Raw genomic sequence first — 19,342 nt, forward strand, 5'->3', positions numbered from 1 at the left:
TGTCTTTGCCTAACACTATCCCTGTACCTGAGAGGAGTCTGTGTACTTCACCGAGTCTCATCGTTCACTCTCATTATTAAGTTAATATTAATAGTATAATAATACGAGGCGTTTGAAAAAAAAAATACGTATCAATTTCCTTTACTTTCTTCTCAGTCATCAAACCAAAGGGTGGTCCCTAAGTGCACTCTTATAGCATCATCTATTTTGAACATAATGAGGTATGCTTCGTAACTCTAGAACACATAATTCCCAAGATATTAAATTATTAGTAAGGGCAAGCCAAGATTTCAATTGTGCAGAGAACAGCCTGGCATTTAAGAGTTAAAAATGTTTGAAACTTTTACAAGAAATTGGTGAATTAGTCAATCTATGATCATGAAAGTCAATCACACCCTCCTTCAAGTTGATCACATCTGCTTTAAAGCATTTGTATCTATATCTGATAGATAGAATAAGCAACAAAAAGAAAAAGATAATAAAAATAAAAACATTATTAAAATTGAAGTAATTCTTGAAGCTTTCTTGGCGGCGAATGATGAAGAAGTTCTCTCGGGATATAAGTTAGGTGATTTCCAGATAGGCTTCCGAGCTTTCGAGAGCTAATGCCACTCTCATCTTCAGGAATGAAGTGCAGAGAAAAGTTGTGGTATGGTTTTATGTATTTGATGTGAGAGGGGTACGGTGCAGGTGGCGGGCCAATCAGGTGCCGTCTCTACGACCTCCACAGTCCCAGTCAACTATCGCTAACCAGGCTGGCTCCAGTTCTAGTCCCGTGTCATTTTCCCCACTACAATCCCTGAAGATGAGTGTGATGTTAGCTCTCGAAAGCTCGGAAGCCTATCTGGAAATCACCTGCCTGATATCCCGAGAGAACTTCTTCATTATTAAAATTATTCTGATAACTTCCTTATCATCAGAAAAATATTAAATTCATAATTAATTAATTGGTCCTTAAACTTCAAATTTCATACACATACCTACAGCTTTTTCCTTTGAAACTTTTTCTGTTTCAACTCCCACAATCTGTATCAATGTATCGGCAGCTTCATTCTTCTCCATTAGCTCAATTTCTTGGCTGGCTAACTTCTTCTTCAGTTCATCCACCTTTAAGGATAAAAAATGTGCATTAGTTTTTAGAACTTTTTTAAGGTACCCATTGCCTAATATAGGTAACTAGAACTACAGATGAAAATTCATAAATTCATAACATGTGCAAAGGATGGTAAAATATATGTTGTTAAATCACACGTATTGAAACAGTTGTAACTTTACTGACGGCTTATAAACTTGCAAGCACTTTTTGGTGAAGATAGGATTTTACACACCTTACAATATAATTCTTATATATAAACAAGTTAATGAACAGGTTTTCTTGGGCAATCAGCCAGGTGATTTCCGGATAGGCTTCCGAGCTTTCGAGAGCTAACGTCACTCTCATCTCCAGGGATTGAAGTGCAGAGATAAGTCAGGGTGAAGTTATATGTATCTGGCGTGCTCCCAGTCGACCATCGCTAACCAGGCTGGGTCCAGTTCGAGTCCCGTGTCCCTCTTGAGGTTTTCCTTTGCCCCGTGTATGGCTATTGCTTCTTTGATGAGACAGTCCCAGTAATTTGATGATTTATTGATGATCTCGGTGGTTGTGATGTCAATTCTATGGCTCTCCTGGATGGAATGTTCTTCTAACCCTGATTTTTCAGAATGAAAATTCTTGATGTAGATGGTGTGTTCTTTGCTGTGGTGTTTGAGTGTCGTCCCTGTTTGCCCAATGTAGGCTTTACCGCAGGAACAGGTGATACAGTAAACCCCGGGTGTCTTCTGGCCTAGGACGTGTTTAGGGTTTCGAAGTCGGCTTCTGACTTTCGATGGCAGTTTGTGGATCATCTTCATGTTGTGTTTCGAAAGAATGCAGCTGGTGTATTACACTGGTAACCTCTCTGCAGTCATCAGCTGCATTCTTTTTGCTAAAGAGAGTAACACACAAGAACAACCAACGAACTAACCCAGACCCACCCGATAACCAAGAAGACAAGAAGATAGCCATCGTCCCATACACTGCTAACTTCTCTGAAGTCGTCAGCCGCATTCTTTCGAAACACATCAAAACGATCCGCAACCCACCATTGAAAGTCAGAAGCTAACTTCGAAACCCTAAAGATGACCTAGGACAGAAGACACCCGGGGTTTACCGTATCACCTGTTCCTGCAGTAAAGCCTACATTGGAAAAAAGGGGTGAACAATCGGATAGCGCTGCAAAGAACATGCCAGCTACATCAAGAATTTTCATCCCAAAAAATCAGAGTTAGCAGAACATTCCATCGAGGAGGATGGAACCACCGAGATCATCAATAAATCATCAAGTTACTGGGACCGTCTCATCAAAGAAGCAATAGGCATACACGGGGAAAAGGAAAACCTCAACAGCGATACAGGACTCAAACTGGACCCAGCCTGGTTAGTAATAGTCGACTGGGAGCGCGGACGTCGGAGAAACACCACCTGATTGGCCCGCCACCTACACTGGACCCCTCCCACATCAAATACATAAAACCATACCACAACGTTTCTCTGCACTTCAATCCCTGACGATGAGAGTGACGTTAGCTCTCGAAAGGTCGGAAGCCTATCCGGAAATCACCTGGCTGATTGCCCAAGAAAAACTCTTCAATTTCGCCGCCAGGAAAGCTCCAAGAATTATTTCAAACAAGTTAATGTTGAACTGAGATACGAAGTTAATTTTATGCCCTGGCCTATTGTTAAATAGGCATATGAAAGATAAGTTGGGTATTTACTAGGATGTGAGAAATTAAATATTTCATAATGTTGTTTGGGATAAAATAGCATAGCAAAATATATTTTCTTTAATAACTTTATGGAAATTGTTTCCAATCTAATATATCTATACAGATGATGAAGAAGATTATGATGACAATGGCGGTGGTGATGAAAATGATGATGTGACGATCACACAGGGGAAAATGGTGATGAAGAAAACAATAATGCAAATAACGTTTGAAATAATTTTGTAACATCTTCTTTACCTGAGCTGCAGTACTTCGTAGTTTCTCCAGCCCATTCTCTAGCCTCTCTACTTTCCCTCGAAGCTCCCTGCTCTTGTCCCTCAGAAGTTTTGTGTACAGGCTGATCTGCTCAAGGAAGGACTTGGGAGTTGTGTAATTGTATCGCCTCTCATTCTGTAGATACACTCGGGACATGTCATTCACTGCTGTGTGAACGTAAGCCATAAACTGTGACACTGATTCTCGTAGTGATTCCTGAAAGACAAACCAAAATAAATTAATTCACACAAATAACAGAAAGTTTTCACAAATATAGTAAGGATTGGAGATTTAGTGTCAAAAATATTGCTAGGCAATTCTTAACATAGGTATACCAATTTTTTAAAGTGTTTAAAGTAAAAGAACTGATTTACTAGAGAGTTCATATGGAGGTAACAGATAGACAGAGTGTACATAACTGTTGCATGTTATATATATTTAAGGGCGAGATGATTATTTGATGCTCTTTTGGTTTTTCAAAGTCCACGTTCACTTTATGTTCAGATAGGCTAATCGGGACTGGACCTACAGTCTAAAATGGGATCTGAACCCCTCTGCAAAGTGCCTCATCAGGAATTGAACCCAGGAAACCTAGATCACAAGGTGACAATATTACCACAACATCAGGGAGGTCCATACTCTTGTTCTTCTGCTAATATCAGTGTTCATCCAAGGTCCGTTGACCTGTGTTTGCCGCCTGCTTTGGAAGGTCCGTTCATAATGCGCCTTTCGAGCAAGTCGAGGTGGTTGTAAAACTGTGACGTCATAGACATGACAGATCGCTGGGGAAAGTTTAGTATCCGCTAGTTTTAGCAGGGAAAACGTGTTTCTGTGTTCTTTCCTTGCTCTTGTATTCGTGTATTCGCGTGTATTTTTAGTAATTTTTGTTGTGTTTTTCATATTGTAGTGTGAGTGATAATAATAATGTCTAACTGTGCTGTGAGCACATGTCGAAACTATCTCAGAAAAACTAAAAATTTTGATATTGTTTACCATAAATTTCCTCCCAACAAGAAGTTCCGAAAAATCTGGGAGAGCAAATGTTATCGAAAAGACAAATTTCAAATTTTTCACCAGAATGTTACGAACGCGATTGAAAATCGGAATTATTAGGAATTACACCAAAGAAGAGACTGAAGGAAGATGCCATTCCTACATTGTTACTTCCAGTCACACATGTGCAGGTCAGTGACGACAACAGCGTTTGTGCAAGATGTGTAAAGGCAAGATGTGCTAGGAAAAGGGTTCTCTCTAAGGTAAGTGAACAATTATTTGTGAACAGCAGCGTGCCACCTCAAGAACAAAAGCCTTCATCTGTGTTGTCATTCGTTTGTTAATAGAAAGTGAAAAAATTGAAAACACAAAACAACTGGAAGTGCTTCGTGGGGAAAATGAAAAGCTAAAGACAGATATAAATAATTGTCATGAGGAAATCAAAAACCTTAAAATCAATTTACAAAAATGGCAAGCAAGGTATAATAAGGTATTGCAGTCAAAAGTGGCTTTAAAAACAAGGGAGCGGAAGAAAGTGAAAACTATGGTGAACAAAAAAGTGAGACAAATTTTGAGCGAAACCTTTACTCCAGGGCAAATCAACTAGTGGCGTGCCCAGTATTTTCGAAAGGGAGGGGTTATGTATACTTTTTCTTGGTAGTCAGTTCTCATTTTGTCATATTTTCCTACCTTTGACGTTCTTTTTTTTAGGAATACTGGGCGAAAGGGGGGGGTTATAACCCCCATTAACCCCCCCCCCCCTGGGCACGCTACTGAAATCAACATGTTAATTAAGGGGAAAAGAAAGCAGAGGTGGAAACAGGAAGATATAATTCCTGCATTAACACAAAGGGCGATCAGTGAACGATTGTATACCCACATGAGATCAGAGGTCGGAATTGCATTACCCAGCAATGCAACACTTCGTCGCTGGGTACAGAATTGAGACTCCCACCGGGAATTCTTGCAACAGTTTTGAATATTATGAAACAGCAGGGAGTGTTTGACTGAAGTGGAAAAACTGAGTGTCCTGTTGTTTGATGAAATGAATGTTAACGGACGAGTGTGCTACGACAGTGAAAAATGACAGAGTTTTGGGTCTCCATAGAAATGTTCAGGTTGCAATGCTTCGAGGTTTGACAGGTGAATGGAAACAGCCAGTATACTATAACTTTGATACGGCTATGACCAAGGCTTTGTTGTTTGATATTATATCAATGGTTGGGGTAGCTGGGTATAAAATAGTCGCTATAGTTTCGGATCTAGGTGGAAGTAACAGAAAACAAATGAAACAAAAACAATGGACCCAGAGCTGCTCTTCTTCAAGTTCTTTTCAGCGCTAGCCGTGGGTAAGTTTATGCTTTTACGTACTTATAATTCTTCTATACACCATTACTTTCATGTATTCTGTGTAAATTGTTTTGCGATGCTCTTCAGTATGCATTTTTCCTCTTAAAAACAAGAGCGTTGCATGCTTTACAGTGCTGAAAATAGCAGATACGCAGAGAGTATCATGCTGATGACGTGACAGAACCCTGCCGAGGTCGTAAACACAAGGATTGACAGAAAGGCGGGTTATGACCAGACCTTCTAGAGCGGGGGAAAGTGGGCTTCGACGGACCTTGGTGTTCATCTGATATTTCTATAAATATTATATAACAGAATATATGATTCTGTCATTCTATTGTTTTTGTTATATAAAAGTATAATTAATGTATCATGATTCTGTAAAATAAATTTAAAAATACACATCATTTTCTTTTAAAGTGAACTCATTTCAGTCCCAGGGTTACATACATAAGCATGTTAATGAATAACCAAAAATACAAATATCAGTTGCACTCATTATGATCTTAGATGCTTGATAAAAGGATTTATCATACATTTCTTACACAATATCGTATGGAGTACACTATGTTGTTCTGTTGTTGGTTGAGGAAACCAGATGAAATTCCTCAGGGTTCTCTGTAATGAGTCTTAACCCTTAGTGTAGGAGCCTTGCGTGCAGGTAGTCCCATTGAAGATGGACAATTTTCAAGTGCACCCTTTTCAAACTTGCTGCAAAGTAAAAAAAAAAAATCCATAGTTCGAGATCTAACTGTCATAAAGAGATGAAGTTGGTTTTGTTTTCTTTTGTAAAGACGTGGCTTCTAGCAGTGATAAAATATGTACATTGTGGCTCACAAAAATTGGTATGCACCTGCACCCCTCACCCCCCCCCCCATAGACAAAAAATAATTACAAAAAAAATGTAGTATGTAGTGGTAGTACATTCCTACAAACATGCAAAGTTTCATTGAAAGAAATAAGACTGATAGTTCCTTGCTAAAAAATAATAACATTCTACAGTGTGTTTCAAAAGTCGCGCAACCCAAATATGAAAATTTATATCATGAAAACCGTAAAAGATATTTACACCGGGTTTTCTGCATTATAAAACCTCATCCATTGAGATATTTTTCAGTGCTTAACATTGTCACTTTACTCTATGCAGAAAATTAAATAAATAACTGGAGGAGGGCGGCACTTAATTTTTTTTCCATAAATGCACTTTTGAGTGAGAAAAAGATATAAGAAACTATGAAAGGGCCATAATTATACGTGTGATAACTGATGCCATATCAATCTGTCATTTGTGACCAATATTGGTCATGTGCAGCATTAGATTTGGCGATTTTATGGCTTGAGTTAAAAACTGCCATTTTTGGGACTTATTTCCGTAGCTGGCAACACTAGAAGGTCAAAATTTTGTCAAAAGATGCATGCATCATGTGCTTAAATATTGGCCCTACATTTGCATGAAAAACCAAAATCATAATTTTACACCGAAATTTGACTTTTAGGTGTAAATTCCTATGCACCTGGCAACACAGGTGACGGAGCCTGTTACGAAATGTTAAGGGTGATTAATAAATGCGGAGCGAAGAGAATTCAGGGTAACCAGGAGCAGCTTACGATTCTCTCAAGAGTCCAATTTCAGTAAAAAATAATGATTTATGATTTTTTATGTAAATGTACGGTCAATATTTAAGCACATGAAGCGTGCTTCTGTTGATAAAATTTCGACCTGCTAGTGTTGCCAGTTACGGAGATAAGTCCCAAAAATGGTGCTTTTTCACTGAACCCATAAAATCGCCAGTCATAAATCAATCAAACGCTGCACATGACCAATATTGGTCTCAAATGACAGATTGATATGGCATCAGTAATCAGACGTCTAATTATGGTCCTTTCATAATTTCTTATTACTTTTTCTGGCCTCCCCGATGGCTCAGTGGTAGCGTCATCACCTTGTAATCAAGGGGTCCCGGTTTCGATACCCGGTGGAGGCACATAGTGGTTCGGATCACACTTTAAACTGTAGGTCCAGTCCCAATTAGCCTTACTGTGCATAAAGCGGACTTAAAACACCAAATCAATCCAATCCATTATATCTTCTTCTCACTCAAAACTGCATTTCTGGAAAAATGTACAGGCTGCCTTCCGCCAGTTATTAATTTATCTGATTTTCTGTATGGAGTAAACTGATAATGTTAAGCATTGAAAAATATCTCAATGAATGAGGCTTTATAATGCAGAAAATCTGGTGTAAATATCTCTTACGATTTTCATGATATAAATTTTCAAAATTTGGCTGCACGACTTTTGAAACACTCTGTATAAAGCAGCATTGTTGCCAGCTTATGGAACAATTTTCGAAATTTCGCTTCTAGTGTCGGCCCTATGGCTGGATACTGAATGGACCAAAATTGGAGGGTAGCATGACAAAAGACCACTCTACAAGGATATGCAATGCCCATGCTGCAACTTTGAGAAAAAAGAAAACGAAAATTACAGAATTCGGAAATTTTGTGTAATTATGGAAAATTTTTAACTTTTGTTCTTTGCCCACCATTCCCCATAGATGCTTAATTGTCGCAAGTTGCTTAAAATGTTTCAAAAAGATGCAGTAGTTTTACAGTTAGAGCCATTTATATATTGATTGATTGATTGATTTAGTTTATTTTACTTCGCGTTTTGTCCCTCTTGGCTAATTTGCGAAGATGGGGATGAGTGATGAAATGATAAAATTGATGAATGGACATTCACAAACAACCAAGCCCGACCGGGATTCGAACACGGGACCCTTGGCGTCGCAGTGCGATGTGCTAACCACTTGGCCACAGGGTCGAGAGCCATTTATATAAATTTATCCCATAATATAATGGGGGGGGGGTTAACGAAGGGAAAAGAAGGACTTTTCCAGCCCTTGTTAATAATAACAACATTGTAAAAATAGTAATTTGAGTATGTCAGACCTTCATAAGTATACTAAATAACAAAAATGACAGAACTGAAATATCGTGTTTAGCTTTCAAGAAATGGCACGTCAATTGCTGCCATGTGCAGGTGTTCAATATATCAACCATCTGTCCTTAAAGAAAATACTTTTTGGTTTCGAATGAAACGCTAAACGTTAATCCATTCAATGGTTTAATCAGACACCTTATGCAAGTTTAACAGTAAACAGTAACATAGATTGTGTTTCTCTGACCCTCGTCTCATAATGGCTGACATCAATTGCAGTTTGTCTTAATGTCTGACATTCTTTCTATAGTTGCATTAGAAGTGCAAATAGCTCTGGAAAGTGTCACAAATGTAGATTTGCAAGCAATAGCTTAAATGGTTGGACTGATGTTTTCTGGTAATGTGGGAGAGGCATAAAGCTTCTACACATCTGCATGTGATTCATCCTAGATGCACTGAGTTTATATTATAAACTTGAGAACTGATCTTTACATTGGTTTTACTGTTTCCATTTTTAAAAAGTGGTATTTCATGTCGTATCTCACAAACTATTAAAGAATCATATAAGGTCACAAGTAGCTTGAATTTTAGAATTCTTCAAGGATGGGAGAAAATAATGAACCACAAATTGTTAAAACATAGTTAAAATGGATTAAAAAGCGATTTTCTGTGGTTCATAAGGAGATCAATTGATAAAAGAGTGTATGTGTGTGATATATGAGGGGTTCAGAGCACAAGTGCCATAACTCCATTCTTGACCTACCGTGGCAAAGGAGATGAGATGGTAGAAAAACCACAGTTTTCACGAACGATGGTAACATACCATAGTTGTGTATTATGTAGTTTATATTCCAAGACAGTTTTGAGAAAAAGGCACATTTAGATAGCTTACAACTATGCTTAGCTATTGGAGCACAAACACAGTGGAGCATCTATGAGCAAGAATTTGAAACTCATGAGACACTTACTTCTAGCACTGAAATGTTGAGACTTCACAGTTCTAAGTTACACCACTTGTAGTCTGAACCCCATATATATCTTTAGCGGTGAGCCTCTTTTGGTTTGTCTAAGTTGGTTTAGGTCAACTTTATGCTAAGGTGGGCTAATTGAGATTGGACGTAAAGTTTATAGTGGGATCCGAGCTACAGCACAATGCACTTTCATCACAGATTGAACCTTGAATTTCTTGATTACAAAGCAACAATATTACAACTATAGAATCAGGGAGACCATAACTCTTTTAGTATCAATCAATAGAACCATTCCATGACTCACTTTCTTCAGTTCCTGAAAAAGGATCAAAGTCAGTCCAAAATCTTGAATGACAAAACAAGGTACATGTGATTTTATCTGTTCTGTAGCGTTGCGTTATATTTATTCATTTTTACGCAAACGCTACAATACCAAAAAAAATGAAGCTTCTCATGTATTGGTATTCGAAGTTATCATTTTGGCCACCAGATGGCACTAATATAACATAGCGCAACCATTGCTGCCATTTTTTTACACTCTACGCTCAGTGCTCGTAAGTCCAAGTGCTAACACTTCTTCCTTGGCTTCCACCTGATGGAATCCCAGGCAAGCATTTCGTATCGGCAACCATGAAGCTACACTATTGAACAAGGACAGATACGTGAAGGGCCACATGTATCCGTACACGAAAACTAGCATCGGAATATTATCCTAAGGTGCAATTTACTACTTTTAACAGTATCTTGTAGTGCAATAAGGTATGTACACTCCTCTGTGAACTTAATTGCTATGGAAGTGCTGAAATAACAAATTTTCAAAACTTTGAAAGTGCGGACGAATAGTCGTAATTGTGACTGAAATGAATAACGTGGTTATTAACTTTATCGAGCACTAAACTTTGAATGGCATATGCTTTATTTGAACTTAGAACTAAACCTTGCAATTGCTCTAACTCATTTCAAGGCATGGTTTGCTCATATGTTCCAGAATTCACAAACGTTTTCTCTTCAATTATCACATTTGCACATAGCATAAAAATCGTGCAAGTAAAAGCTTTAAATTCTGCTTTGATACGCTAACTGAAATCAAAGTACAATATGGTGAGATGCAGTAAAGTAACGTAAAGTAAGTAACGTTGTTAATAGAAAGAATGATTTAGTTTCATAATGCTTTTCAACCTACTACATATGATTAGTCAGAACAAATGTTTGTTCACGTTCCATCAGTACTAACATAGTGATAAAGAGTATTTAGTGCATGCAGATTACTAAATCTAATGTAAGTGATAAGAAGGTTCAGCACAACATAAATAAGTGCATAAACGAGTGTGTTATTTGATGAATTGTGTAGGTACGTTAAGTTATTCGTGACATGAACCTTAGATTTCAAGAATAAGCGTACCTTGTATAATACATTATTGTACATTAACTAGTAAAATTGGGTGCTAATTAAAGCAATTGGTATCCGCACCAAACACTATTATTATCTTTCTAAATAGGGCTTTTTGCACCTTTCCTGCATATTGGTCTGTAGCTGACATCTACAGTGCTTCTAAGTTGTAGGAACTGTGCAAATACGAACAATTGTGGATGCTTGTACTTTGATTATTTCTGCAAGAATATGTTCCTAACCAGTAATGTTTCCTTCCAAATTAAAATCAGGAACATTGTTCTAGTTGCAAGCAAGTAGAGCATTACAGTTCATTAATACTTATTAGTTTCTTGGTTATTCATTTCTATTTATATGTCTAATCAGAATACCAGGTAATATTAATTATTTTCTGATCGCATTAATAATACCTTTCACTGGCATATGTGTGAGCAATGCACTCACCCTAAGATATAATTGTAGGTTCTTCAGACTCACAATACAGTGTGACTTTCTGGTCTTGTGTAGCTGTCATGCTTAATCTCTGTGGCCAGACATTATTAGTTGTATGTGGTGGCAATGCCGTCAGTATGTGCAGACATGCAGTCTGTTTCTGAGCACCACACTCACATGCATACCAATCAGGTAAACATTTCTCCTCAAAATATTTTATTTCGTGCTGTTTCACTATTCTTTGTTTTGATTCTCCGATAATTTTTTAGATTGATTGATTGATTTGGTGTTTTAAGTTCAATTTATGCACTGTAAGGCTAATCGGGACTGGACCTACAGTTTAAAGTGGAATTCGAACCACTATGTGCCTCCACCGGGTATCGAACCTGGGACCCCTTGATTACAAGGTGACAACGCTACCACTGCACCATCGGGGAGGCCCAATTATTTTGTTATTAGTCTCCATTCACTTATTACTGCTAACATTTCTCACTAAATGAACTTCGAAATCTGATATTTGGCATGAATGAAGGAGAGCAGTTTCGAACATGGATTGCTGAACCAAGTAATGAGGAAATGGAAGACCTCAGCAAAGTTTTAGGTTTTCAGGGTCCTGTTCAGCCACTGAACAGTAATCATGACACCAACATGGATCAATCTGCCTATGAAGATGAACCTAATTTATCTGACCTTTCTCCTCATCAAATTTGGTGCAATGAAAATACAAGGTAGAATGCACAACAAGACTTATCAACAAGTAATAAATTATGGAATTTATTATTAATATTATGCAAATTAGTTAATATCAAAAATACATTACAAATCAATTCAATCAAATTTGTTGTTTTCTTGATAATTTCATTCGCATAGTATTTAATCAGTAAGTATTCAGTATTGCAATACAAGAATACCATTTTGATATTAGGAAATAAACAAGATAAATTTTAAACTGTAAGTGATATATATAGCAATAAATATTTACAAACTATTTTTAATATGATGAATGTAAACGAATAACAAAAAAAAAAAAAACAATGAAATTCATATGTGACCACCATGCTCATCAACTGCGTTACTCTGAAACACATACCAATGAAGGCTTAAAATATAAATTACTTACAGGAAGCACTTCTAATTCCTGAAGAAACTGTTTTGAGACGGAGACAAGTGCTTCTTGGGGCCACTCATGGAACCAATTGATACATGTACAGTTGGTGATTGCAGGGAACTTTCGAGAACGCACTCGAAGTGTAGATCCAACAGGTGAGAAGCACAGCACAACTTTCAGTTGACGTCTTACACGATCTATAAAAAACTTCCAACAATTTTCTCGAGTATCCAGTAAGCCTGCACCTTTCACCTAAAATAAATTGCTGAATTTTAGCTCAGTGAACTTGCTTAGCAAATAGTTTTACATTGTAGACGAGTATTCCAATATTCAACACAATTCTTATATTTGCATAAAACAATGTTTTGTTAATTCTTATGCTGAATACATGGGCAGTACTTTCTCTTCACTTCCTTGTGGATGTTCATTGTGCATGCATCCTCAAATTAATACTGCGTGGATTCTCATTTAAAATTAAATTCAGTGTCGAAGACAATCACATCCAACTGTAAGGTGGCACAAGGTGAAACATTTTAGCCATATATGCATAGTGAAAATATTGTGAAGTTATTTTAGTAACTAATAGCGAAGAAATATCAAATGTTAAGCCTGGACAGATTAATGTGCATGTGCCAATATGAACATATCAGTGAATTAGCGTATTTCTGATAATTTTTCAATCTGTTATTCATGTAAATTTTGTGCAACATTTTTTCCATTTTGTTTTTATTTATTAATATAAAGGTACAATTTATATACAATGTTTTAGTAAACTAGATGTCTGACTATGCAGTTTTTTCCCCTAATGAAAAACCTTTGAAATTGCCTGGTTAAGGTATTAATTAAGGATACATATATGGCACTCAAGTTTTGTAAAGCACATTGTTAGGCTTACTATACATCCGGGATTAGCCCGGAGAGTTCTGGATTTTTAGGGCTGTCCGGGGTAATGTCCGGGATTGCAAAATGTCCGGGGTTTTGAGAATTTGAATATGAAAATAGCTACCGGTATTGAATATTCACGATCGGAATTTATGACCGGCAACGATCGATATATTATAAGGATTGATTATACATTTTCTTTCTTCAAGATATCGACTTCCGAGCGGTTTCATTTCCGTACTTCCGTGAGCATCTTCGTGGTCTTGCAAGCATGTGAAGTAACTCATCTACACGTTTTTGATAATTATAACTATTTACAAGGGCTTTGCATTTAGCAATGGGCAAAATAAAGTGTGTATTTAATGTTAACCTGCAGCAGGAATACAAATTCTTGAAACTGTGTAACGACAGTGACAGTGAACGTGTGCAATGTACACTCTGCAATGGAGTACTTTCTCTTGCACATAAAGGAAGAGGTGATATTGAAGACGATGTGAAAACAGTTAAAGATAGGAGTGCTATTAATGCTACTGCTTCAGCAAACATAAGAGATGTTTTTAAAGCTAAAGTCAAATAACAGATAACTACGTAGAACAGAGAGGTTTCCTAAGCATCAGAAAATGTATTATTCAATTAACATTTGAAATTTAATTGATTGATTTTAGAAAACAATGTTAATATTTTTTTTGTACAATTTATAGTTTAATGTTCCAATAAAATGTTAAGGCTTTTAAGTAATTTCATTTTTTTTTTTTTTTTTTTGTTAAAAAAACTGAAATTCAGCAGTAACAAGTTGATCGCGAATATGCCCTGGGTTGGACCCAACAAAATATGGTAAGCCTACACATTGGTAATGCTATATTGGATCGGTAGAATGGTGGTTACCAATAACAGTAAATTTTATATCTGTACTTCACTTGTATTGGCAAAAATGTCATATCAGTATATCCCAATCAAATGTAAACCTCTTGTTCTCTTTTATGATCAGAAGAAAGTATGGATAGGCATGAGATTTTTGCCAATACAGATGAAGAACAAATATAATGTTGCGATAACCAATATTCTACCAGTATAAAATAGCAAATGTTCCATGAAGACCCTCTGTAGTTTATTTACCTCTTAATTCATGCAAGAAACCACCTGATGTAAATGGAATTTACTTTAGAAAACAAACTCAATATATTGAAATTTATCTTACAAAAATCAGTGTATGTGATTACTAGGGCTAGGATTTTTAAGACTTAGCATATTTTTTTTTGGTAAGGGTGATGTGTTCCCTAAATATACAGGGTGTTTCTAAAGGTCGTTTACAATGCTTGGGAGGTGATTCATTACACGAAAACAAGCAAAAAGTGTTAGTTCCATTTTTACGACTGAGGCTTCGTTTCCAAGATAGGAGCCTCGCAAAAGGTGACAAAGTGAACATCACACCTAACCGGGACGAATACTATCACAGATAGAGAGGCGGTTCCAAGCGAATCATAAAGGAATCGTATGTGCTCAGTCCGGAAGTCACTATGAAAAGTTCACTGCATGCATGCGCAATGGAGTCCTCAAAGGAATTGGGGATTTCCAGCAACAACAATGCATGGAAAAGGTATCCCTACCAATGAACCTATTGCGAAACACGTCATGCAGGAAATGTCGTATACGATCGAAATGAGCTGGTGCCCCATCGTGTTGGTACCACATTTCTTGCCGCAGTACCAAAGGTACAGTCTCCAACAGTTCAGGCAGAACCTCACTAAGAAATGCATGATACGTGCGACCATTCAGGCGAACAGGGAGAATGTATGGTTAAATTAAATGATCATGTACGATCCTGCACCACACACTCACTGAAAACCTGTGCTGCTGATGGGCCAAAAAAAGTGCATGTTGGATGTCAAAGTCCCAGACATGACTGTTTCTACTATTGAAGACATCCATCCTGGTGAAAATGGCTTCATCTGTCCACAATACCTTTGCCCCGAAGTGAGGGTTTGTGTCCAGCTGATGCAACAACCATTGGCAAAACTCCATACGAGGGCGAAAGTCACGAGGTTCTTGTACTTTCTGCAGTTTAAAGGGTGCATTCCTTCCTCTGACAACACTCGCCAAACATTCACATGAGATGTGTTTCGTGCCCGAGCGAGCATGCGCGTACTGGTGTCAGGAAGTTCTGCGATCGCTGTTAACACATCTTCTGCAAACTGATGTGTGCGTACACATCGGGGTCTTCCAACTTCTTGCCGTGGTGGTAACACTGACCCTGTTTCACGCAGTCGACTGTCTACTACCTGAAAGAAGGCACGAGACGGTAAACGTCTATGTGGAAAGCATTCTCCATAAAGATGCCTTGCCTCACGGCTATTACCACGTGCCTCTCCATACATGAGATGCATGTCTGCTAGCTGCTGGGTCGTATACGCAGCCATCTGTGTAATAGGGAGCTGGAACTGCAAAGTATTGTTTGTGTTTAACACTTGCACACGACACAAATTGGCCGTATCACCGTACGAACACCACAGACCAATTGTTGCGATACTTGACTTGCCCACTCCACCACTTCAACTTCTTTCAATACAACATACTAGTACTCTTCAATGTGTATGACAACCTAGAGCGAACTGCCGATCATATCCCAGCACCTGCAACACGACTGGGACGACTGCAGGAGAGAACCAACCCTTCGAGCTCCTCTCGCGGGTGCAGCAGTCATGAAGGTCAAACATAGACTACGAGAGCCAGACTTGCCTGCGCAGCGCTTTCAAAACTGGTCTCTTTTACGTCACAGTGATTGCGTGCGAACACTCTTAGTATTGCTCCCCACCCCCTTTGTATGGTGAAAGTGACATCTTCAGTTGGTGTACATTGAAAACCCTCGTATACGACACACCTGTAACATCAGCTGAGGACCTCGTTGCTCGCATCAACGTCGCCACTGCGACAGTAGCAGATACACCTGGCTTGTTTGCTCGTACTCGACAATCCTTGATTCGTCGCTGTCATCTCTGCGTAAAAGTGAACGGCAGACATTTTGAAAACCGTCTGTGATTATCGCCCTCGGCAAATTCCAGTGAGAACACTCTTGGTATTGCTCCCCACCCCCTTTGTGTGTTGTGAAAGTGACGCACTGTCTGTGCGTAATACATTGTAGTATTTGTTGTTTGTTGTGTGTGGGGGGATATTACGTAGTTGTCGCATGTAAAAATACACGTTGTCGCAATCATCTGATATTGTGTTTTTCTTTCCCTCTGGTGGAGTAATGTGTCTCTCGTATGCCACATTACATGATTCGTTCATTCCTCGCATGTAACTGGGGTATGCAACCGTGCTCAACTTTTCGGATTTTGTGTTCCGTGCTCATGTTTTGATGTTTGAGGTCGGGATGTGTTGTCTTTAAAGCTTTTCTCATTGTCACGGTCCTTCTTGCTGCGTTACATACCCTTTCCATGCATTGTTCTTGCTGGAAATCCCCAATTCCTTTGAGGACTCCATTGCGCATGCATGCAGAGAACTTTTCATAGTGACTTCCGGACTGAGCACATACGATTCCTTTATGATTCGCTTGGAACCGCCTCTCTATCTGTGATAGTATTCGTCCCGGTTAGGTGTGATGTTCACTTTGTCACCTTTTGCGAGGCTCCTATCTCGGAAACGAAGCCTCAGTCGTAAAAATGGAACTAACACTTTTTGCTTGTTTTTGTGTAAGGAATCACCTCCCAAGCGTTGTAAACGACCTTTAGAAACACCCTGTATAGACATTCATATTATGAGGATACTAATTAAACTATTGTCTACTGCATTAACCACATGCTGGCGCATGAGTACTTTCACTGTCAGTGCTGTTGGTAGAAGAAAAATGGCATCCACAGACAGTTCATTTCGTCAACATGCTGTTGTGGAATATCTTGTTAGTGTAAACATTGGATCTGCATAAATTCATCAGCGTTAACAGAACTTCCATGGAGATGCCTGCATGGGTTACAGTACCGTGAAAAGATGGGTGAGACATTTTAGAGATGGTAGAACAGACATTGTTGGTAAGCCTCCTAGTGGCAGACTAAAAACAGCTTCCATGTGCAACAATAGGGACTGGATTAACAAGTTTATCCAAAGTGATGGGATAACTTTATGAGAAATTGCATATATCTGAACAATGGACATAGTGCTATACAGGACACCCACCACCCATCTACATACAGCTGGGTGCACAGTACAGGAAATTGAAAAGATGGGCTGGGAACTACTTAAATTACTACCCACCTTACTTAAAACCCAGACTTAGCCTTTCCCTTGTTTGCTCCGTTGAATAACAGCATCTGGGGTACCAAATTGCCAACGAGGACAAGGTGAAGGATGTGAAGGATGAAGTTCGCTGGTGATTTTGTCATGCCAAAACGAACTTCTACAAGAGTGGCCGTTACATTGGCGTAAATGTGTTGACTAATCTGGATGTTATGTGGAAAAGTAACAACAAGGTCCAAATTATGTATTACCAAAGGTATAATAAAAATAGTGGTCTCTGACTTTGAGTAATAACACTTGGCTCATTACTTTCAGTACATACCTTGTAAAACCCACGAAATTTATAACATTTTGCTGTAGGACCACAAGAAATGAACATTATGTGGGGGAAATGTAAGTGTGGCAATGTAAAATCAGGGTTCTATTGAATTTCACAACAAACCATGTTAAAATACAATATTTCAATTATTACCTGATATATTGGAAAAATAACATGTTAAAACTTACTTCATTCCTTACACTGACGATGATATTCTCAACTTCATCTTCTGGAAAAAGATCTGGAATTTCACCAGATGCTAACATATCATTGATCAGTACCAAAAACTGTTCATCAGCTACTTGTGCATCTGTCATGAGGAACATGATACCCACATTTTTCAATCCAGACTTTGAATACAAACTTGACAGTTCATACTGAAAATTAGAAAGGAACATTTAAAATTATACACACATACACATATTTGTATAACATGGTACAAACTGCCTGTTCAGGGTCAAAGCCTGCCAAGCACCTTTTCAATGGGTGAGGCATCATCAAGTCTCCTGACTGTTGTCTTCTGGTTTCGAAATATGATTCCCGTACTATTGCTTTCAACTAGCTCCCAATTGACCTCACAATGATGGGTCAACACTTTATTTTTTTACAATTCTATCAGTAAATGAACCTGGGACAAATGCCACCAAAAACAAGGGCAGCAACCATTAATCTACACAGGAGCTCAATGTAAGAAATATACATCTGATGAAATAACTAGCTGAAGAATGTAGTTAGAATTTCCATAAGACATAACAGGACACTAAATTTTTATTAGGAAGAAAATATAAAGTATGGGAATAATTAATTAGATTCAAAGGGCATTTTTTAAATTATTTTTGTAAGAACACTGCAGAGAGAAATGGATTGTGCGATTCATCCTAAGAATATTAAAATTCAAAAAAACTTCTGGGAATTGTTAAGAGTATTGATATAAGTAAGAGTTCAAAGTGATGTTGAGCCCTAATAACAGAGGTTACAAGAAAAATTTAAACTTATTTTCAAAATATTTGTTCACTCTAACTGTCAACTCTCATCGGTATTAACTCAGTGCCTTAAGTCATTCTGAACATTTTTCTTTACTGCCAGAACTCATGAAAAGTGTGAATAATATCCCTTCATTGTTTCAAAGATAATAGCATGTCATTACAAGTAGGGCTAAATCAAAGACAAAAGTTCCAAATATTTCTTATAATATGACCAATTTATTATTATATAAGTTACTTTTAAGTCAGGAATTCCATATCCTTTGCGAAGCTGCACCTGGAACACTTCCAAGCTGGATATAAAGGCTGAGAGGCGGGAGAGGGACTGCTTCCCACTGCCTCCCACACCCACCAGGAGGGCATTTCCTCTTGGAGACTCAAGGATGCGATTGATTCTAGAAAAAGGTTCAAGATTTAGAATTTGACAATGTGATAGAGTTGTCATGTGATTAGATGCATCTGTGATTGTTTATCATTTTCCGGCATACAACTGCTGTCATATGATATAGCCCATCATTCTCTATACACTTATATATTGAGAATGAACAACGGGCTATAACAACACACCACATATTTTGTGCACGTGTGTTGTAACCACTTCTTACAAATTTCAACAGCTAGATGTCTCATTTTCTTTGATGTTGTTGAATTTTACTTGTATTCGTGTTGAATTACGTTGCACTTTTG

General features: G+C 38.0%; 1 protein-coding gene across 2 annotated transcripts in view; it reads right to left on the bottom strand.

Annotated features, from left to right (window-relative positions):
- Dhc93AB (Dynein heavy chain at 93AB) overlaps positions 1 to 19,342 on the bottom strand; it is a 584,738-nt gene that overhangs the window by 173,228 nt on the left and 392,168 nt on the right. For both annotated transcript variants that reach the window (XM_083127975.1, XM_083127974.1), the window contains 5 exons: positions 18,894 to 19,050; positions 17,861 to 18,049; positions 12,254 to 12,493; positions 3,043 to 3,276; positions 981 to 1,107 (listed from right to left, as the gene is read on the bottom strand). In XM_083127975.1, coding sequence (XP_082984101.1) covers positions 981 to 1,107; positions 3,043 to 3,276; positions 12,254 to 12,493; positions 17,861 to 18,049; positions 18,894 to 19,050 — 947 coding nt within the window. The remainder of the gene's footprint in view (positions 1 to 980; positions 1,108 to 3,042; positions 3,277 to 12,253; positions 12,494 to 17,860; positions 18,050 to 18,893; positions 19,051 to 19,342) is intronic.

This window comes from Lepisma saccharinum, chromosome 9 (assembly GCF_977018435.1).
Source record: "Lepisma saccharinum chromosome 9, izLepSacc3.1, whole genome shotgun sequence".
NCBI lineage: Eukaryota > Metazoa > Arthropoda > Insecta > Zygentoma > Lepismatidae > Lepisma > Lepisma saccharinum.